Source organism: Mustela nigripes, chromosome 9 (assembly GCF_022355385.1).
Source record: "Mustela nigripes isolate SB6536 chromosome 9, MUSNIG.SB6536, whole genome shotgun sequence".
Classification (NCBI taxonomy): Eukaryota; Metazoa; Chordata; class Mammalia; order Carnivora; family Mustelidae; genus Mustela; species Mustela nigripes.
Window position 1 is genome coordinate 23,557,062 of NC_081565.1, and position 21,943 is coordinate 23,579,004.

The following is a 21,943-nucleotide window of genomic DNA, read 5'->3' on the forward strand; positions in this document are numbered from 1 at the left end:
GTTTGTAATTTCGGTTTTATTTCTTTGCAGGAATGTGTCCTTGGTCTGAGTGATAGGTGTCGCTTTTTCATCAATGACACAGAGGTAACAAGGCTTGGTTTGATGTAGGATCCTTTTCAGTATTGACTCCAAGTAACAAAGCTAACTTTTCCCTTTGCCTTCTTGTAGGTTGCTTCAAATATCACATCATTTGCAGTGTATGGTGAATTCTTGTTGTTGACAACACATTCCCATACCTGCCAGTGTTTTTGCTTGAGAGATGCTTCAGTTAACGGTAAGTGTTCAGTGTGTGTAGTAGAAAATAGTCCCTCTTCTATTATCTTTTGTGCTTTGAAATCTTGATGACTTTAAAGTTCATCACTTACTTTGGCTTTTTATCATAGAGTTCTAGACTGTGAGAAAACCTTTAGGGACACCTGGATGGCTCAGTTAAGTGTCAGCCTTCAGCTCAGGTCATGATCCCGGGGTCCTCCGATGGAGACATGCATCCAGTTCCCAGCTCAGGGGAGCCTGCTTCTCCCTCTCCTGCTCCCCCTGCTAGTGTTCTTTCTCTGTCACACAAGTGAATAAAATCTTCTAAAAAAAGAAAAAGAAAGAAAACCTTTAGAATTCATGTACTTAGTTCCTAATCTCAACACATAATCAGTTCAGTATTCTGCATGAGTCAGCAAAGAACTTCCAGAGAAGGATTCCTGAGGCATTCCTGAGGCATTGTGAAATTAAACAAAACTTTTTCAGGATTATATAACTAATGCAGTATTTTACCTGGGTTACCATGCAGATACAAACTGGCTCTAACAACTTTGTGATCTTCCTTTGCTCACTGTGACCACCCTCCATTATAGGTCTGAAAGACTCCATCTTGTGGCTTATAGGAAACTGTCCGTTTTACCTTTAATTCCCTGTGTCCCCTCCCCACTCTGTGTGTGTGTGTGTGTGTGTTTCTTATTCTAGAAAACTCTACTTCCTGTCTTTGCTTCCAACTTGGAAACTGGGATTCTCTCATTGATGTGATCACAGTGAACTGATAGTACTAAGAACTAGAGAAACTGCATCCTCCCGCTTGCCTGAATCAGTGGAGACGCTACATGTGTGAATATGCATGAGGGCAGGTTCCAGGATTGAGATTGTTTGTCAGAAAGGCTACAGGTCTCAAGGTTGAGTGGGAGAGCAAAGGGGTATGGTGGTTAATTGCTTTCTTCTATTTTGTTTTTGTGGGCTTGTTTTTTTTTTTGTTTGTTTTGTTTTGAAGTTTTTAGTTTTGTTCTTTCTTTTTTAAAGATTCTCTTTATTTGAGAGAGAGAGAGATCACAAGCAAAGGGGAGGGGGAAGAAGGAGGAGGAGAAGCAGACTCCCCACTGAGCAGGTAACCTGTTCCAGGGGTCGATGCTAGGACCCTGGGATCCTGACCTGAGCTGAAAGCAGACCCTTAACCGACTGAACCACCAAGGCATTCCTGCTTTCTCCTATTTTGGACCATGTATTTCAAATTTCAAAGTTTCAAACGCAGTTAATGGACAGTGGCTTGTCATGACTGTGATTCTTACGGCTTAGCCAGTACTGTCTTTAGCATTACATGCAGGTCTGAGCAGCAGCCATCTGTCTAAAGGGGAGTCTCTGCGGAAGGTGGAGAGGGGTTCACGTATTGTCACTGTCGTGCCCCAGGACACAAAGCTTATATTACAGGTAAGCTGATTTTTCAGACTGTGTTTCTGATCGTCATTAGGCTGTCAATATGAAACAATTCTTGCAGATTGTATTTTAGGTCCTCTTATCATTTGTAACAATTTATTTATTTATTTAAGAGATTTTATTTATTTATCTATTTATTTATTTGACAGATCACAAGTAAGCAGAGAGGCAGGGAGAGAGAGGGGAGGAAGCAGGCTCCCTGCTAAGCAGAAAGCCCGATGCGGGGCTCGATCCCAGAATGCTGGGATCATGACCTGAGCCGAAGGCAGAGGCTTTAACCCACTGAGCCACCCAGGTGCCCCTGTAACAATTTATTATAAGCCATTCCTTACTAGATTCTCCATTAGTTTTATACAAAGGAGTGCTTATACAGGCTGTGCCCAGCGAGGCTAGAAGGGAAGCTTCTCTGGAAGTCAAAATAAATACTGTGCATAACCAGATTCTGCTGAAAGTGTGCTCATGTGCTTACAGGATTGTGGTAGTTCCCTTCATTATGAAGAGTTGAGTTAGGTGAAGTTGTGTATCCTGGGTGTTTAAATTTTTTCTATTTAATTAAAAACATTATTGTTCTGATCTATTTAAGATGCCAAGGGGAAACTTAGAAGTTGTTCATCATCGAGCTCTGGTTTTATCTCAGATTCGGAAGTGGCTGGACAAGTAAGAACCATGTATATGACTAGTTTGCTTGTTGTTATGACTTATATGTGAAGATAGTAAGTATTCTATTGAAGTTTTTAAAACGTAGAAGCCTGGAAGACTTGTATTATGTATGTCTTCAGTCAGATTCTCAGAGGCTTTTTTTCCTCCTACACTTGATGTGTATGTTACATAATCTGATAAATATTCCTAGTAGAAAGAATCATGAAATGCATCATATAAGATACAGTTTCCTAGCCTGAGGGGATCCATATGGGTTTTAGATGTTCTGTGAATCCAGGGAAATTGCACCAGACTATGTCTGTGTGGATTTATTTGGGCAGAAGGCCTAAGGCTTTTGGCAGATGTACAGAGGAGCCTGTGACCCAAGAATGCCTGAGCCACTGTTGTGAAGGAAATGATCCATTTTCACTTTATTTGGGGGAAACTTTGTATGAGAATGATCTTTAACCTAAGTTCTGTGGTGGATCTTCTGTCGTGTGTATGTGGAGATATAGTGCTCAGACTGCCATGGTGCAAAAGTCCCGTCTGTTAAACGAAGGCAAGCAAATCTGGTAACTGATTTTTCGTTTTTGAGTTGGAAGTAGAAATCCAGTAGTAGTTGTTTGGCATTTGGACTATATTCTAATTACAACTGGTTTATATCATATTAACGGTGTTGGATCTAGGGAGTTTTTGTAAAATGACCTTTCTGTCCATTCTCTCTGTCTCTTCAAAGACTTATGTTTAAAGAAGCATTTGAATGTATGAGGAAACTAAGAATTAATCTCAATCTGATTCATGACCACAACCCTAAGGTAACTTTCTAGGTCTGATATTAACTCTAGCTTACCTAAGACGATCCTGTGTGATTGGAACTAAAATTTTTTATCCTTTTTTTTTGTTGTTGGGTAGGTGTTTCTTGAAAATGTGGAAACCTTCATAAGACAGATTGACTCTGTAAATCATATTAATTTGTTTTTCACAGAATTGAGGTAAGTATTTTGAATAACTCATGAAACCTATCCATAATTTATCTAGTTTAGGAAATCAAACAGATAGCTAGAGGAGAAAAATTAACTTTGTGTTTGGTAATTTTTTTATCACTGTACCTCTCAGATGCTACCTGTAATAGATTCTTGCCCTTTTCCCTTCTTTTTAAAATCAGCCTATTTAAAACTAAGACTTGAAAATATGTCATTTAGAATTATAATTGACTGTTTTTTGGTGTACATATAAGACTGTTTGTCTTATGAAGTTGAAATCAGGGCCACCCGTGTGGCTCAGTCACTGAGCATTTGCCTTTGGCTCAGGTCATGATCCCGGGGTTCTGGGATCAAGCTCTGAATGAGGCTCCCCGCTCGGCAGGAGTCCTGCTTCTCCCTCTCCCACTCGCAGCTGCTTGTGTTCCCTCTCTTTCTGTGTGTCTCTCTGTCAAATAAATACATAAAATCTTTTTTTTTTTTTTTAAGATTTTATGTATTTATTTGACAGAGAGAGAAAGAGAGATCACAAGTAGGCAGAGAGGCAGGCAGAGAGAAAGGGGGAAGTAGGCTCCCTGCTTAGCAGAGAGCCCAATGCGGGGCTCTATCCCAAGACCCTGAGACCATGCCCTGAGCAGAAGGTAGAGGCCACCCAGGCGCCCCAATAATTAAAATCTTAAAAAGAAAAAAATGAAATCAAATGGTATGTTTCTCTGAGATGACTTTTTTTCCAATTAAAAAAAAAAAACTTTTTTTTAAGATTTTTAAAAAATTTATTTATTTGACAAACAGAGATCACAAGTAGGCAGTGAGGCAGGCAGAGAGAGAGAGGGGAGGAAGCAGGCTCCCCACTGAACAGAGAGCCCGATGTGGGGCTTGATTCCAGGACCCTGGGATCATGACCTAAGCTGAAGGCAGAGGCTTAACCCACTGAGCCACCCAGGTGTCCCTTAAAAAATTTTTTTTAAACATAAAAGTTGTCCAGTTAGCATCCTGTACCACCATTTAGACTCTCTAGTTCATATTTTCCTGTATTTGCTTTGTCACAAGGTACCATCTATCCATCCATTATTCATCTTTTTTAATGCAAATTTTAAGTTAATTGTAGCCTTCAGTCTGTTTTATGTCTCAGTATTTCACTTCGTAGAACACTGACTAGAGTACATTCTGTGGGTCAGATTCATGTGTGGTAAAATGCATAAATCATAAATGCAGTGTTCAGTGAGTTCTGACCAGTGTGTACTTCCATGTAGATAGATGTCCATGAAGATAGAGAACATTTCCTTCACCTCAGAAAGTTCACCAAACCTCGTGTCAGTCCATCCTGTCCCCACCCACTAGGCAACCACTGCTGGAAGTTTTTCACTGTAGATCAGTTTTGCCTGTTGAAGAACTTTTAAGTGGAAGCATATAGTATTTACTCTTACTCTGTGTAATTTAGGCTGCTCTCTCAGCATAGCACTTTGAGATTCACCCATGTTTTGACTGGTATCACTAGTTCCTTTATGTTTAGCTCTCAGTTGTGTGCCCTGGTGCAGATATGCTACAGTTTGTTTATTTGTTTCCTGGAGGGGGCCTCCTGTCTGTACACAGTTCGGGGCTAATGTGAATAAAACATCTATAACATCACTGTACGAGTCTTGTATAAAAATGTTTCTTTTTTCAGTTTGTTTCTTCATTTTCACCTTATGTGAATTTGATAAACTGTTCGACAAAAGTCATTTTTATTCCCTCCTTGACCTGCCTGGGTAGATGTCCGTCCTTTGGTAGCTGGGACACGTGTTCAGGTAGTGACCTCTTAAGAACTTGTTCTCAGGGAAGAAGATGTTACAAAGACCATGTATCCTCCGCCAGTTGCCAGCACTGTCCAGCTGTCCAAGGATCCTGATGGGAAAAAAGTAGACGTTGTCTGTGACGCTCTGAGAGCAGCCATGGAGAGCATAAACCCCCACAAGTACGTGCCTCCCACTAGCCGGGATCTGCTGAGTCATGAGGTGTACTGATGTCCTGACTCCGCCGTTCATCCTCATTCTGGGGTTCTTCACTTCCCACCTCAGGTACTGCCTGTCCATACTCACCTCTCATGTAAAGAAAACAATCCCAGAGCTGGAGATTGTGCTACAGAAGGTCCACGAGCTTCAAGGTAAGAGTCCCATTCACAGTGTGGCACCAGGCTTCCCGGCTTCTGGGGAGCTCACGGATCATGGTCAGCACCGCATCACACATTTAGTACGGGGCTTGTGGGTTGCCATTTGAAGACCTGTGTCTGTTTTTCACAGCACCTGCCTATAAAAATGTACAGAAGGAGAAGTCCTGTAATATCCAATTCTGTCAAGAAAATCAGTTACTTTGTCTTTTTGGTTATGTTGTTAGAAATGTGGGCTTTTTTCCCCAAATGGCTTTGTTGTGTTTTGTTTTCCTGTATGCTGACAGCCAGCGCTCCACCTGTTCCCGACGCCGTGAGTGCCGAGGAAGCCCTGAAGTATTTGCTGCTTCTGGTAGACGTCAATGACTTATATGATCATTCTCTTGGGACCTACAACTTTGATTTGGTCCTCATGGTAGCTGAGAAGTCACAGAAGGTAGGTGCAGTTACTGCGTTAGCCACCTTTCAGTTCTCAGTTCTGCAGTCGTGGCAGAAAGCAGCCCTGCCTCTGGCGGCGCAGGATCTTGCTGACGCGAACACAGCGAGTACAGGCCTGGGGGCGGAGCTGGGGGCTCCCAGGGCACCTGCTTCCAAGCCCCATTCTCTGTCACAGTTCAGGGTTGATCAAAGTGTTTTGAATGCCAGGTGGAACGAGTGAAATAAAGTTACTTGGTTATTTTTAAGATTATGGACATATGTGTGAACGAACTTGCCTCTTGTAAAAGAAACACTGCAGATGATTTGTGTTCCCATCCGGTTCTTGTTATGTGGCTGGAAAGCGGGAACACAGAGGATAGGAAGGTTTGGGGCCTCTCGTCCCACTGTAGCATGCTGCAGTAAGAGAGTTTGAGTGCCCCTAGTCTGGTCTGGGTCTTCAGCTTCTCCTTCATCCTGTCATCCCTCTCCTTGATCTTGCCAGAGTGATCTTTCCAAAAGCCAAATGGTGATCCTTCATTCTTTTCCTTCAAATCCTTCATGGGCTCTCCATTGGCCCTAGGATAAAGTTCAGAAGCCATCATATTGCTTAACCCTCTCCCCCAGGATCTGGTCTCTGTGTATCCATCTGTGCTCTTCTCTTGATGTTCCTTTTTCTCAGCCTGTAGAGGGGAGGCAGTGCTTTTGCCGCCCCTGCCACCGCACACCACACACCGCAGCAGGTAGCATTACTTCCGCTTCCCTTCACCACTCTTTCCCTCTCCATTCACCAGGCTAATTCTCCTTGTCTCCGTTCTTGCCTCTCTGCCTCCTTGCCACGCAGGGACTGAAGGAGGTGGGCCACATTTGTGCTTCCACTGCACCAGCGCCCACCCCTGTGTATCATTCTAGCTCCGCTAGGTGGTGGGTCTCCTGAGAGTAAGCAAGCTTGGTTATTAGCGAATTCTTACTAAATGTATATTGTTTGGACACTTTGGCCTGTAGTTCTCTATATTAAATGCCTGAGTACTTTATTATTTTTTCTTTTGGGTTTTCTTTTTTTTTCTAGATTGTTCTTAGGTACTTATCCTGTTTGTCCAGTGAAATTGCATTAAGAACAGGGAGCATCTGTTCTTTAGAAAGAAAACGGTTTTTGGAGCATGGCACAGAACTGCAGACAATCAGTGCTGATAAAATCTTGGTTGGCAGGGCCTTAGAGTTTTATCTTTTTTTTTTTTTTTTAATTTATTTGACAGAGAGATCACAAGTAGGCCGAGAGGCAGGCAGAGAGAGGGGGGAATCAGGCTCCCTGCTGAGCAGAGAGCCCGATGCAGGGGTTTGATCCCAGGACCCTGAGATCATGACCTGAGCTGAAGGCAGAGGCTTTAACTACCACTCAGCCACTCAGGCGCCCCCTTAGAGTTTTATCTTCAACTCACTACAATTTTACCTTTGTTTTAAAACTTGCTGGAGGGAGGGACACCTGGGTGGCTCAGCGTTTAATTATCTGACTCTTTTTTTTTTTTGGTAATTATCCGACTCTTGATTCCAGCTCAGGATATGATCTCAGGGTCCTGGGATTGAGCTCTGGGTCAGGATCCGCCCTCAGCACAGAGTCTGCTTGGGTTTCTCTCTCTCCCTCTCGCCTTGCCCCCTGCACATACATGTGCTCACGCACACGTGTGTTCTCTCTCTCTCTCTTTCTCTCTCTCAAGAATTAGTAAAATCTTTTGGAAAAGACTTGCAGAGGAAGGACATGCAATGTCATGCAAACAGCTTCAAGCACAGTGTCTTGCACTTCTGGAGAAACTTGGGTACATTTGTTGAGTATCTTCTAGAATGACCTTGTCTTCCTTGTTAGCCTCTGAAATAAGTGGTTTCGTGAGATTGCACAGATCGTCATCATTCTCAATGAAAACAACACCTATACGTTAAAGCATTTTTGCCAAAACTTGTTAAATGTTGTTTCATTTTGTATATTTATACAATATGTAATTAATACACTAATATGGTATGTATATAAAAAATTATGTATCTTTGGTTTTATTGATTGTTATAACTTATTTGCATTGTTATAAGTAAATGTATTCATAAGCAAGAAAGATCTCCTATTGGTGTTTTTTGTTTTTTGTTATTTGTTTTAGGATCCCAAAGAATATCTTCCATTTCTTAATACACTTAAGAAAATGGAAACTAATTATCAGCGGTTCACCATCGATAAATACCTGAAACGCTATGAAAAAGCCATTGGCCACCTCAGTAAATGTGGTAAGTGTGAGAATTAGTATGTTTATTTCTGCATTCATCTTTGGAACTAGGCAGGGTATAAATTAAAGTGTTAGTTTAGACATAGACTGATTTCAGTTTCCACTCCTAAAAATTTTAGCAGATATGTGCACTTTCTTTTATCAGATGATCTGAAAAGCTAAAGACAAAGCAAGTGGCTTTTAATGAACTGGAGGAGCTCCCCAACTAAAACAAAATAGAGCAGATCCTTTTTGGGTTAAGGATGATCACCTCCTAAGTTCATTTCAGTATCTCAGAATGAAAATTGTGTGATAATGTGCGTCTTGCCTTATTTGCCAACACTCGAGGGAAACGTAGCTTGTCTGGAGTGAGTGGCCATGTGCACTGGCTGTTCCCAGAAGGACGCAGGTGTACATCACAGCGACAGAATAGGATGAGCATAGTGCCTGTTGTTCCGCCTCACCCCATCCTTGTCCCATGCCGGAGTTTCTGACTTCAGCAGGTGTGGTTCTCTCCAAGAGCTAAGATGGGGATAAGAAATTGCCTGGGTATTATTCAGCTGCTTTGGAGAATCTGCTTGAGCTGGGATGGGCTGGGACTCCAGTGTCTGAATGGTTGATGAGCTCCCCGACTGATTATGGTGAAGGAGGTTGAGCAAATGGAAGGTTGGACAGTCATTTATCAGCGATGGTGTATAAATCATCCTTTTACATGGAACTCTGATCTCAGCCTGTGCTTCTCATACCTCTTGTCTGCTGGGGTGCTTTGCTAAAATTACAATTCCTGGATTCTGACACTCTGACTCTGTGGGTCTTAAAAAGGTCCCTTGTTGATTTCATGTAGGGAACACTGGTAAAAATGAAATCCATTACACTTCCAAAGTCTTAAACTTGTGTATGTATGAATCTTATTCCTCAGGATCCGAGTACTTCCCAGAATGCTTAAACTTAATAAAAGATAAAAACTTGTATAAGGAAGCTCTGAAGTTCTATCCGTCAGACTCTCAACAGTACAAGGTGAGTGGTGCCAAAATGAGGCTCTTCTGACTTTGTGCTGGTTAGGGGTAAGGACCCTGAGTCCGTAATGCCGTTCTTGACCTCACGGTTTATCGTCAGATGAAGTCACCTCGTCCTGAGCTCTTATCTGGGAGAATGGCCCTAACCTGCTCCTGTTCTGAAGGAAGTGTCCAGGCTGGAAAGCTAGACGTTGTCCGCCATTCCTCATTATGAATACTGTGGCAGCTTCTGCCTGGGGTTCCCTGCTTCCCTCCCACCCCTTGCTCCAGCCCAGCCTTGCTGTCAAGTGACTGATCGTCCTGAAGCGTGTAGATCTTTCTCTTGTCGTTTAGGAGAAAGGGATCCAGTTTGGTTATTTGTTTAAACAGACATCTGTGTAGTTTTTTTAATATGCCAGGTATTTGCTTAGTATATTCTGTGATTCTTATGACAACCTGATCAGGTAAACAGATGAGGAAACAGCTTGCCTTGGGAGCTCATGTGTGAAGCCTGGGATGTGGAGCCGAGGCTCTCTGGCCCCGGAGCCTGTGCCGTAACCACGGACTCATCACTGCCACCCTCCCCGCCCTCCGCAGTTCTCCGTGTCTGCGTTCTGGCTCCTGCCTGCTTCCTTAGCACCAGCTGCCTCTAATAGGCTTCTCCTTGCCCCTTGCTTTAGCCCCACTTGTCTTTGAACTCTCGGGTGTCCTCTGCCAGAAAACTTCCTGGGCAAGATGCCTCACTGAGCTCCCAGATCACCTTCTCAGCTCAGAGGCGGCACGTAACCAACTGCTGCTGCACTCAGTTGTTTTCCCCACAGGCCCTGGGCTGCTTAAAGGCAGGGGCTTTGTCTTGTATTCCTCTCTGTGGCCCTGCCTGACCTTGAGCCTGGGGACAGAGAATTTAGACAGTGGCGGCCTCTTTGCTCTCATTTTCTCTGTCTCTTCCTCCCTCCCGCGCACTCCCTTCTCCACTCACACCAGCCTTCTTGTTGTTCTGTCGTGTGTTCTGTACACGTTTCTGCCAGGTGGCCATGGTGCTTTCTGCAGCTCTCGGCCTGGATTACCCTCCTGTGCCCCTTCACATGGCTCTTCTCCTCACAGCCCTCGGAAGTAGCACTCCTGTCGCTCCCTGTCCCTTTATCACTATGCCCCAGGTCATGTTGTGTTTATAAGTGTTGCCACAAGAGCAGGAACTTGGTGGTGGTTCTTGTTACTGTTTGGGTTTTAACTGTTTGTTTTTATTTTTTGCGTTGCTCTGTGATTCCCAGTGCCCTGAATAGTACTCAGTAATTATTTGTTGTGTGAGTACAGGGCACATCCTCAGTAAGGTTTTGAATGGAAGGCTGATGGAATTCACTGATTAACCACAGGGTATTTCTAAGTAATTCGAGAGACTTTTAAATGTAGTGACTGAGACAGCCTACACTGGAGGCTAAGAAGTGACTGTTGCCTTTCCTCACCAAGCCTCCCTTCTCTTCTCGCTACAGGATATCAGCATTGCTTACGGGCAACACCTGACACAGGAGCGCCTCTATGAGCCGGCAGGGCTTGTGTTTGCCCGCTGCGGTGCTCATGAGAAAGCTCTTGATGCCTTTCTGGCGAGTGGCAGCTGGCAACAAGCTCTCTGCATGGCAGCCCAGCTTAACTTGACCAAAGACCAGCTGGCTGGCCTCGGCAGAACTCTGGCAGGTAAACGTGGTTTTTTAGGTTCTGTCAAAGGAGAGCTCTCCCTAAAGTGTTTTTGTTTTTTCCTTTCTTTGGCAATTTTGCAAGTAAATTTAGGATAGCATACCTTGAGATAGTCTCATATTAACTAATAAAAATTAGCTGGATAATTTAGAGTCGTTTAAAGTAAAGGTTACACTGCTACAGTGAGAGTCCCCAAATACAGTGGCATGGTAATGAAAGCTTCTGTCTTTCACATAAGGACTGAGAAGTCCTTCTGTTATGTGGCTCTGTCATCTCAAGCAGATGGTTGTAGCTGGATTTTCTCCATACCCATATTCCAGGCCTTAGGAAGGGGAAGAAGCTAGAGGCTTAGGAGAACACTTGAAGTTAGAAATGACCTTGAAGTTACACTGTTACTTGTCTTCCATCTCATTTGGCCAAACTTACATCATAGTACAGAGTCACTGTGCAGCCATGTGCCCTGTGAGAAGGTAAACATGAGTTTTGGGATGGGGCCATTCAGGTATAGACAGTAGATAGTTGGGAATCGTAATAGCATTTATGAGAAACGAGGTGAAAGAAAAGGCCAGAGGTATAAGTGTTCTGAAAGCAAAGGCAGTTTACCTGTGTTGTGTTAGGTCGAGGGATTGTCTGAACCAGAGGTGGGCCTGTGTCAGAGTCTGATTCCTTAAGAGGGAGGAGAGCTAAAGGACTGCTTGGGAGAAGAGGTGAATAGGTGCCCTGCCTTCTCAGGTATGCTTGGTATATTCTCCCCTTGCTCTTTAAGAGTTTTAAAAATATTGTTATGGTTTCCCCAAAAATGCAGTCCTGAAAAAAATTCCCAGTTAAACCCTGTGAGATGTATGTACGTGTCCTCCTTAGCCCTTTGCATTCTTCCTTTTTATATGGGTCATAAAAATGTGTGAGGTTATCACTTTTCTTTGTCTGGTATTTTCTGGTTATTAGGTCTGTATGCTCTTCTGTAAGCCCTCTTCATTTCCATGGTGAACTCTTCAGTTTCTGAGAATTCCCTATGTTAGGCCTTTTAGGTATTTATTCTGGCTCCATTGTTACTTCTGCTTTAGCAACTTATGTTCTGGTAGGTTATATCTTCCAGCTCTGTTCTTAGGGCCTATTATCTTGTCATACACTCTCTATCTCTCTTAGCTTGCTGTTTGTCATGCCGTATGGTGCACACCCAGTTCTCCCCGGTGCTTAGCAAAAGTGGTAGGAAAGGTGGTGGTCAGAGATTGTTGAGAAATGGTATAAGGCAGAGTCACTTCATGTGCACTTTAACTTGGGCAGTTTATATAGGAAAAGAAAGGTAGCTGTTGAGATTGTGGAGGTGATACTACCTGTTTTTGTCAGGGAGACAATGCGCTGGAGATTGCGTAAGATGGGAGACAGGAGTCTGCTGGCTGTCGTCAGCTTCAGGTTCCGTGTTTCTCGAAGCAGGATTATTTCAGCTTGCTGAGTGATTCCAGGATCTAAAGATGCTGCATGACCCCTAAGCCAAATACCTTCATCTTAGTGCTCAACCGGAGAACAGCAGCCTCTTCCATTTTGAGGAAGAAATGGATGAGCTGGAGATGCTAGGTCCTGTGTGTGCCTTTATAAGCCTGTTCTCTTGGCAAATTTTGACCGTACATGGTTTTCACATTCCGTGCTAAATTTAGATTGTAACTGCCATTTAAGAGAACTCCGTAGTATTCCTGTTTCCTGATAGAAATTCACAAAGTATATAGTTTGATGCGTAATGAAGATATATTAATGAAACATTTCAGCAAAGGAATCTGTTGAGCATTGTTATGCCCACTGTTTCACAAACTTACATGGACCCAAGAATGGTTTTTTGGTTTTGCCTTTTATTATCCTACAGAACAGTCTTAGGGAACACTTTGGAAAATGCTGTTTTAAAGCCGTTCTGCTTGAACGTACACAAGAGCTCAATCTCCAGTTTGTAGGGGTCTGCTTTTATTTAAAAAGTACCTCCAGGGGTGTCTGGGTGGTATAGTCACTTGGGGACCCGACTCTTGGTTTGGGCTCAGGTTGTGGTGTCAGGGTCGTGAGATGGAGCCCCGTGTCAGGCTCTGTGCTTGGCCTGGAGTTAGTTTGAGATTCTCTCTTTCCCCTTCTGCTTCTCCCACTTGTGTGGCCACATGGGTGCTGGCTTTCTTTTTCTCTCTCTCTCTCTCTCAAATAAACAAATAAATCTTAAAAAAACAAAACAAAACAAAACCCCCAAAGCCATTTCAGCTTGAGTGTTTTGGTAATCCTGTTGTTAGCAAGCCAGCTATGGTCAAATGTTTATTATCTTTGCAGGAAAGCTGGTTGAGCAGAGGAAGCACAGTGACGCAGCCACAGTCTTGGAACAGTATGCCCAGGTAACCTCATTTCCTCCCTCAGCCACCCAGTCAACAAACAAGGTCTTCCCAGTTGTACGTAACTGATCATGAAAATTAAGAAGAACTTGGGGTAATTCGGAAGTCCTGAGACAGTATTAGCTCTGCAGATCTTCTCTCTTGCTGACCTGACTTACACATCTAAATTTAACTTATTTCTAAATAATTAGTTCTGTAAACAATAAGTTCTGTAAGGTAGAATACCAAAGAACTCTACCACAATTGGCACTAGTGGTTTGACCTTGGTAGAAAGTACTAAATTAAATCTCAAGGGAGTTGTGCTTTTTGTATTAACTTGTGAGGTAGAAACAGTGAGAAAGGACCATTCTTAAAGGGATTAGATTTCAGATTTTTTTTGGCTTTTAGAATCATTCTCCCTGTTAGAAGGGCCTTTTACTCAGGCAGCTTGATACATTCCAATTTTCCAGCAGATTATAAAGACGAGTACCTTTACCAGCTCTGGACAGAATTGTAGAGTTTATTATGAAAATAAAGCTATGCACTGAAATGGGGCTTCTGGGTAACTCAGTCAGTTGGGTGTCCGACTCTCGATTTCAGCTCAGGTCATTGGCTCAGGGTTGTGCGATTGAGCCCTGCGTCAGGCTCCATGCTCAGTGGGGAGTCTGCTTGAGATTTTCTCTCTCCCTCTACCCCTTCCCCACTCGTTCTCCCTTTAAAATAAATAAATCATAAAAAAAACAACAACAACAAAAACTATGCATCGACACCTGCCACAGACTAATAGGATATAAATACACAGTTGACACCAGGGATTACTGCCTTCTAGAGTTTTAGCCTTTGATTAGAGAGTGTTTTTCACAGTTGTTACTAGGAGGCACATTTGTATAACATAACTGTGCTTTTAAAATACTTGAATGTCTTCGATGTAACCAGGGTGAGTGAAAGAAGATCACTAAAATTACAAGCAAGAAATTACACTGGGTGATTGAACCAAAAACATCAGTGAATAAAATAATGCACAGTAACAAGGCTAGGGTAGAACGATACATCATCTAAGATGGTTAATTAAATGGAGAAGAGGCCACCATCCTTTTTTTCTATACAAATGAAGATTAATTCAAATATATATTTAATTTGTATGTTCATAATTTGTATATTTTTAATTGGGTATACTTTACTTATAATACAATTAATAATTTTAAATGAACAGTTGGATGAGTTTTGACAAATGCTGCTACAACCATGCTCATAGAACATTTGTAACACCCCAAAATGTTCCCCACGTCCCCTTTGCAGTGAGTCTTCTCCTTCTACTCTCAGCTCTTACCAACCACTGACGTCCTTTTTGTCACTACAGTTTTGCTTTTTCTAGGATTTTTTATAAATGGAACCATCTGGTATGTGGTTTCTGAGTCTGGCTTCTTTTGCTCACATAATGCTTTTGTTTTCTAACATTTCTTTTTGATTCTTTCTTAGAGTTTCCCTCTCTTTGCTTGCATTACCCATCTGTTCTAGCATGTTGTCTGCTGTTTCCATTAGAGCTTTGAGCATATTAATCATACCTCTTTTTTTTTCTTTTTCTAATTGAAACATAATTCACATATGGTAGGATATTAGTTTCAGGTGTAATCATACTTATTTTAAATTCAGTATTCCTGCACGTGTTAGTCTTATTCTGGTGCTTGTTCTAGCTTTTCAAAGGGTTTTTGTTCTTTGTGTAATTTTTTGTTGGAAGCCTGCCACGATGTAGTAAGTGTAAGGAAATTCGATAAAGAAGCTTTAGTGATGTGGTGATACGGTATGGCAAAGGAGAAGAGTTTTACAGTAATTCTGACTAGTATTTTTTTTTCCACATCCCAATTTTTTTGTTGCTAGTAAATAGAAATGAATTTTGTTTTGTTTTTATTTTTATTTTTTTTTAAAGATTTTATTTATTTATTTGACAGAGAGAGATCACAGGTAGGTAGAGAGGCTGGCAGAGAAAGAGAGAGAGAGGGAAGCAGGCTCCCTGCTGAGCAGAGAGCCCGACGTGGGACTCGATCCCAGGACCCTGAGATCATGACCTGAGCCGAAGGCAGCAGCTTAACCTACTGAGCCACCCAGGCGCCCCTTGTTTTGTTTTTAAATTGGCCTTATATCCTACAATCTTGCTGAACTTACTTAGTAGTTCTAGGATTGTTGGAGGTAAATTCTCTAGGATTTTCTATATTAATGAGCATGGTTTCTTTGACTAAAGACTGTTTTATATCTTTTCAATTGGTATGCCTTCATATTTTTTTCTAGCCTTACTGTATTAGCTCGGACTTCCAGTATTGTGTTGAATAGAAGTGGTAAGGGTTGGTGGACATCCTTGCCTTTTTCCTGGTATTAGGGTGGAAATTGAGTCTTTCATCATTAAATGTGATGTTTGCTTTTTTATTTTTATTTTTTTTTTTTATTTTTTAAGATTTTACATATTTAGGGGGCACCTGGGTGGCTCAGTGGGTTAGGCCACTGCCTTCGGCTCGGGTCATGATCTCAGGGTCTTGGGATCGAGTCCCGCGTCGGGCTCTCTGCTCAGCAGGGAGCCTGCTTCCCTTCCTCTCTCTCTGCCTGCCTCTCCATCTACTTGTGGTTTCTCTCTGTCAAATAAATAAATAAAATCTTTAAAAAAAAAAAAAAAAAGATTTTACATATTTATTTGAGAGAGCCAGAGAGAGAGCGAGGATCTGAGCAGGGAGGAGAGAGAGAGAACAGGCTCCCTGCTCAGTGGGGCTCGATCCCAGAACCCTGGGACCATGACCTGAGCTGAAGGCAGATTCTTAACCAACTGAGCCACCCAGATGCCCCATGCTATTGTTTTTTTAATAGATGTGAGAACTTGGTAGTGCTATTGGGGTTGGCAAACTAGTCTAGGAATCTAGCTAGCCACCTGTTTTTATACAGTTTTATTGAAACATGGCCACACTTATTTGTTTACATATTTTCTGTGGCTGTTTTTATATCTATAACCTCAGAGTTGAGGAGCTGTGACAAAGATGGTCTGACTACAAAGCCTAAAATATTTGCTATCTAGCCTGTTACTGAAAAGAAGTTACCAATCCTTGCGCTCTTATGTTGAGGAAATTCCCTTCTAGGTTCCCAGATTTTTTATCAAGAAGAGGTATTGAATTTTGTCAAATGCATTTTTCAAACTAAGGTATTTCATTTTAGACCAGTGATAGGATGAAATGCATTGATTTCTGAATATTAAACCAATCTTGCAGTCCTTAGGTTAAACCTATCTTGGTCATAATGTATTATCCTTTTTCATAATTGATGGGTTCAGTTTGCTAAAATTTTCTAAAGGATTTTTGTATTTGTCCATGAGTGGTACTGGTTTATAGCTTACTTACTATATCCAGAAAATGTCAAGAAATTTTATAACTTAACAACAAGACAAAACAACCCATTTTTAAAATGGTCAAAAGAATTAAATAGCTATTTCTCTAAAGAAAACATACAAATAACCAATAGCACATGAAAAGTTGTTTAGCTTTATTGTTCATTAAGGAAATGCAAATCAAAACCACAGTACCCAGTAGAATAGTTTTATTTATTTAGTTACTTATTTATTTATAGGTTTGATTTATTTGACACAGCAAGAGATAGCAAGAGAGGGAATACAAGCAGGGGGAGTGGGTGAGGGAGAAGTAGGCTTCCCTCAGAGAAGAGAGCCCAGTGCAGGCCTCGATCCCAGGACCCTGGGATTGTGACCTGAGCCGAAGGCAGATGCTTAACTGAGCCACCCAGGTGCCCTAGAATAGCTTTAATAGAAAAAAAAAAAAGAAAACTTGGGGCACCAGTGTGGCTCAGTGGGTTTAAGCCTCTGCCTTCAGCTCTGCTTAGCAGGGAGACTGCTTCCTCCTTTCTCTCCACCTGCCTCTCTGCCTGCTTGTGATCTCTGTCTGTCAAATAAATAAATAAAATATTTAGAGAAAAAAAAAAGAAAAAAAAATGAAAACTTGGCAAGGATGTGGAGAAATAGGAACACTCGTACATTGCTGCTGGAAATGTAAAATGGCACAGCCCCTATGGGAAATGGTTTGATGGTTCCTTAAAAAGTTCAACATACGGGGCACCTGGGTGGCTCAGTCAGTTAAGCGTCTGTCATTGGCTCGGGTCATGATCCCGGGGTCCTGGGATTGAGCCCTGCATTGGGCTTCCTGCTCAGTGGGGAGCCTGCTTCTCCCTCTCTCTCTGCCTTTCTCCCTTCTTTTACTCTCTCTGTCTCAAATGAATAAATGAAGTCATAAAATGGAATGTAAAACTGATGGATGCTTTAATTTGAATAAACCTTGAAAACATTGTGCTAAGTGAAATAAACCAGATGTAAAAGGACTAGTATGGCAGGATTCTGTTTCTATGAGGTACCTAGAGTGGTCAGAATCATAGAGACAGGAAGTAGAAAGGTGGTTGCAGAGATTGAGGGAGAGGAGCATAGGAAGTTACTGTTTCACAGGTATAGAGTTAATTTTGTAACGTGAAAAATGTCCCGGAGACGATGGTGGTGATGGTTTCTCAACAATTTGAATTTACTTAATGCCACTGGACATAAAAAAAAATGGTTAAAATGATAAATTTTATGTTATGTGCATTATACTATAATCAGAAAAATTAATTTTAAAAAATGGAACAGAGAACTGATACATAATACAATTTGGATAAATCTTGAAGACATTATGCTAAGTGAAAAAAGCCAAACACAGAATGTCACCTGTTGTATGATTTCTTTTTTTTTTTTATTAAAGATTTTTATTTATTTATTTGATAGAGATCCCAAGTAGGCAGAGAGGCAGACAGAGAGAGGAGGAAGCAGGCTCCCCGCTGAGCAGAGAGCCCGATGTGGGGCTCGATCCCAGGACCCTGAGATCGTGACCTGAGCTGAAGGCAGAGGCTTAAACCACTGAGCCACCCAGGCGCCCCTGTTGTATGATTTCTGTTGTATAATATGTCCTGAGTAGGCAAACCCGAAGAAAGGGAACATCAGAGGTTACCAGGGGAGGAATGGAGTGGGAAATGGGGGTGTTTTTTTAATCAGGTGAATTTGAAAAGGTTGGTGGTCACACAGTATTGTGAACACAGTAAATGCCACAAATTATACACTTCAGAGTCCTTGTATGTCATGTGATTGTCATTTTGGTAGAACAGCCATCCCCCCCCACACACCCTCTTTCTTTCTCTGTGGGTCAAATAGCACATACCCTGCTATGTCCCTTCGTGGACCTATGGTGTGGGCCTGTTAGTGGGGCATATGCACTAGGGCCTGGGAAGAAAATGCTTACTTCTATTTAATATTTTTAATTAAAAATAATTTAAAGTAGTATGTATATATTGTAGATTCTTTAAAATGCTGAAAGTAATAAGAAAACAAAGCATGTCATTCCTACCACTCAAGACTTTCCTAGTCATCCCTTCCATTTTCTAATTCTTCCCGTAGTGCTCTTCGTATGCGTGTGCGCACAACACACACACACACGCGTGCGCGCTCTCCCTCTCTCTTTCTCTGTCTCTCTCTCTCGCATGGTTAACCAAAACGAAGTTATACTGTGGTCTTTATAAATTTTCTTTAAGTGTTTATGGTCTTCATCTTTCCAGGTACATACACTTTAATTTATGTAAAAATTAAAATTCTAGTTCCCTCAGTGGTCCCAAATTATTTATAATTTATAGTAGGATGATCCAAAGTAGGTTCCAATTTAGGGTCATGTATTGCATTTTGTATCTTAGTCTCTTAAATCTCTTTTAATCTAATGCATACCCATCCCCACCTTTTTTAATCACCATGACTACTGGAGGAAACCCAGTCAGTTTTTTATGTATCTCACTTTTTTTTTTTAAGATTTATTTATTTATTTGAGAGGGTGGAGAGAGAGAGAAAAAAAGTAGCAGGGAGGTATAGAGGGAGAGAAAGAGAGAATCTTTTTTTTTTTTTTTTAAAGATTTTATTTATTTATTTGACAGAGATCACAAGTAGGCAGAGAGGCAGGTGGGGAGGGCGGGAAGCAGGCTCCCCACTGAGCAGAGAGCCCAATGCAGGGCTCGATCCCAGGACCCTGAGATCACGACCTGAGCCGAAGGCAGATGCTCAACCAATTGAGCCACCCAGGCACCCTGAAAAAGAGTGAATCTTAAGCAGTTTCCATGCTGGATGCAGAGCCTGATGTTGGGCTCGATCTCACAACCCTGAGATCATGACCTGAGTGGAAACCAAAAGTCAGACACTTAACCGACTGAGCCACTCAGGCAACCCACAAAACACATTTTAAAATGGTGAAATCCAGGGGCACCTGGGTGGCATAGTTGGTTAAGTGTCTGATTCTTGGTTTCAGCTCTCTGCATCCCCTTTAAAAAACATAAAATGTGTTTTGTTTCACTTACTTCCAGTTTCACAAACTTCTAGTTATATAGTAAATAAGTCACGGAGATGAGAAGTACAGCTTGGGGAGCATAGTCAGTAATATTGGAATCACGGTGTGTGGTGACGGATGGGACTGTACTCACCATGGGGAGCACGGAGTAATGTGTAGAACTGTCAGATTGCTATGTCGTAAGCCTGAAACCACTAACATTGTATGTCAACTGTACTTCAGTAGCAAAAAGATAAACACGATTTGTACCTATAGAAATGCTTTGTTTTATATGCCTTATGTGTACATTAAGTAATTACATACTGTAGTACATGCTCAAAAATTTTTACTGGTAAGGCCACAAGCATCAAAAATGTTTGAAGACTTAGGATATGCAGGTGTTTATTACACTCCTGTTTATTGCACTCATCTTTCAGTTTCCTGGAGGTTTGAAGTGTTTCAAAATAAAAGTTGGAGGGGGGAAAAAGAAAACGAAAAGCAGAAAGAAAAGTTTAAAAGCCTTAAACCTGTCAAATTGAACAGGGTAGTATAGCTGGGGCGGTGGGCATTTCTCTCAAGACCTCACTGGTGGTTTCAATGCTCAGGGACATAGGGAGATGATGCCATGTGTTCTGTGGTTATTTCCAGAATCTATCTTTACCCACCACCCATTGTCTTTTGCATCACTGTTTACTGAGTAGGGACTGGAGGCCAGACCTGATTCTAGGAACTGGGACCATAAGAGGGGGGCTGGCGGGCAAAGAAGGCCACTCCGTAGGCGGTGGCACCATTTATCATGGTGGCATCTGACACGCTTGCCCCGTTCACCTGTTATCTGCCTTGCTGTTTCCGGTCAGGATTATGAAGAAGCTGTGCTCTTATTACTAGAAGGAGCTGCCTGGGAAGAAGCTCTGAGACTGGTAGGAAAACCTTTAAAATCCTCCCTGTGTTAGGTGCTTAGCAGAGTGAGAGTGCAGGGTAGAAAGGTCAGCTGGAATCCCTTGTCTTTGGAGGCTAGCAAAATTAAGTCAAAATAGTTTAGGTTCCTGCTCTAAGGATAAGCAGTATTTTTAAAACCATTTAAAGAATTGATTCTTAATGTTTGGAATTAGTTTTTTTAAATGTGAAATATTACTGTTTTTTACCAAAATGACTTAAATGCTCATTAGCTACCTTGTAGCTTGAAAATAACCTGGTGACCTCCGAAAGTCATCCATTTCCTTCCAGATGTCTTACCTCTACAGTGACATGGCATTTTCCTGCCTAAACCTACTGTCTTTTTCCTTTTAGGTTTACAAATATAACAGACCAGATATAATAGAAACCAACATAAAGCCTTCCATTTTAGAAGGTAAGGGTTGCATCTCGGAATTCTACATTTGGAATTGTAGAGGTGGGGAAGCGCGAGAGAAGGATACTGCCTGTTATTACATCCTTTAATCATAGAGTTGATCAGAGTTTTCCACTGGGTGTAACACTTAATTCTGATTAGAATTTTTAAATATGCTAACTGTCAAATGGTAGTATGTAAAATAGTTGAATGTTAAAAATGTGATAAGATACGGTTAAGAATCTTTTTAATTGTAGGGATGCCTAGGCGGCTTAGTCAGTTAAGCATCTGCCTTCGGCTCAGGTCATGATTTCAGGATCCTGGGATTGAGCCCCACCTTGGGCTCCCTGCTCAGCAAGGAGTCTGCTTCTCCCTCTCCCCCCAATGCTTATGTGTACATGCACACACACACACACACACACACACACACACGCACTCTTTCTCTCTCTCTGTCAAATAAAATCTTTTTTAAAAAATCTATATTTGGGAGTAATTGGTAAACTTGAATATGAACTAGATATTAGATAATACAGTATTCTGTTAGTGGCCAATTTCTTACATATTATGCTTATGTTAGATAATATCCTTTTTTTTTTTAATGATTTATTTATTGGAGAGTTGGGAAAGGAGCAGAGGAGCAGAGAAAGATAGATTCTCTAATCTTAAGCAGACTCCATGCTGAGTGTGAAGTCCAACACGGCTTGATCCCACAACCAATGAGATCATAATAATGTCCTTATTCTTTTTTTTTTTTTTTAAAGATTTTATTTATTTGTCAGAGAGAGATCACAAGTAGGCAGAGAGGCAGGCAGAGAGAGAGGAGGGGGGAAGCAGGCTCCTTGCTGAGCAGAGCCCGATGCAGGGCTTAATTCCAGGACTCTGGGATCATGACCTAAGCGGAAGTGCGCAACCCAACCCACTGAGCCACCCAGGTGCCCCAATGCCCTTATTCTTAAGAGAGATGTTCTGAAGTGTTTAAGAAGGAAGGATCATATCTGCAACCTACTCTCAAAAGGTTCCACAAAAATAAGAGTTGTGTATGTGTGTATGGAGAGAAACAGGAAGGAAAATGTTTACAGTTGGTAAATCTAAGTGGAAT

The 21,943-nt window shown here is 41.8% G+C and overlaps 1 protein-coding gene across 2 annotated transcripts in view; it reads left to right on the top strand.

Annotated features, from left to right (window-relative positions):
* Positions 1-21,943, top strand: part of ELP1 (elongator acetyltransferase complex subunit 1) — a 60,292-nt gene that overhangs the window by 26,739 nt on the left and 11,610 nt on the right. For both annotated transcript variants that reach the window (XM_059411123.1, XM_059411122.1), the window contains exons 17-31: positions 31-84; positions 169-274; positions 1,571-1,686; positions 2,276-2,349; positions 3,068-3,146; positions 3,244-3,323; positions 5,128-5,265; positions 5,369-5,454; positions 5,745-5,893; positions 8,016-8,139; positions 9,037-9,134; positions 10,603-10,804; positions 13,106-13,167; positions 20,372-20,434; positions 20,805-20,865. In XM_059411123.1, coding sequence (XP_059267106.1) covers positions 31-84; positions 169-274; positions 1,571-1,686; positions 2,276-2,349; positions 3,068-3,146; positions 3,244-3,323; positions 5,128-5,265; positions 5,369-5,454; positions 5,745-5,893; positions 8,016-8,139; positions 9,037-9,134; positions 10,603-10,804; positions 13,106-13,167; positions 20,372-20,434; positions 20,805-20,865 — 1,492 coding nt within the window. The remainder of the gene's footprint in view (positions 1-30; positions 85-168; positions 275-1,570; positions 1,687-2,275; positions 2,350-3,067; positions 3,147-3,243; positions 3,324-5,127; positions 5,266-5,368; positions 5,455-5,744; positions 5,894-8,015; positions 8,140-9,036; positions 9,135-10,602; positions 10,805-13,105; positions 13,168-20,371; positions 20,435-20,804; positions 20,866-21,943) is intronic.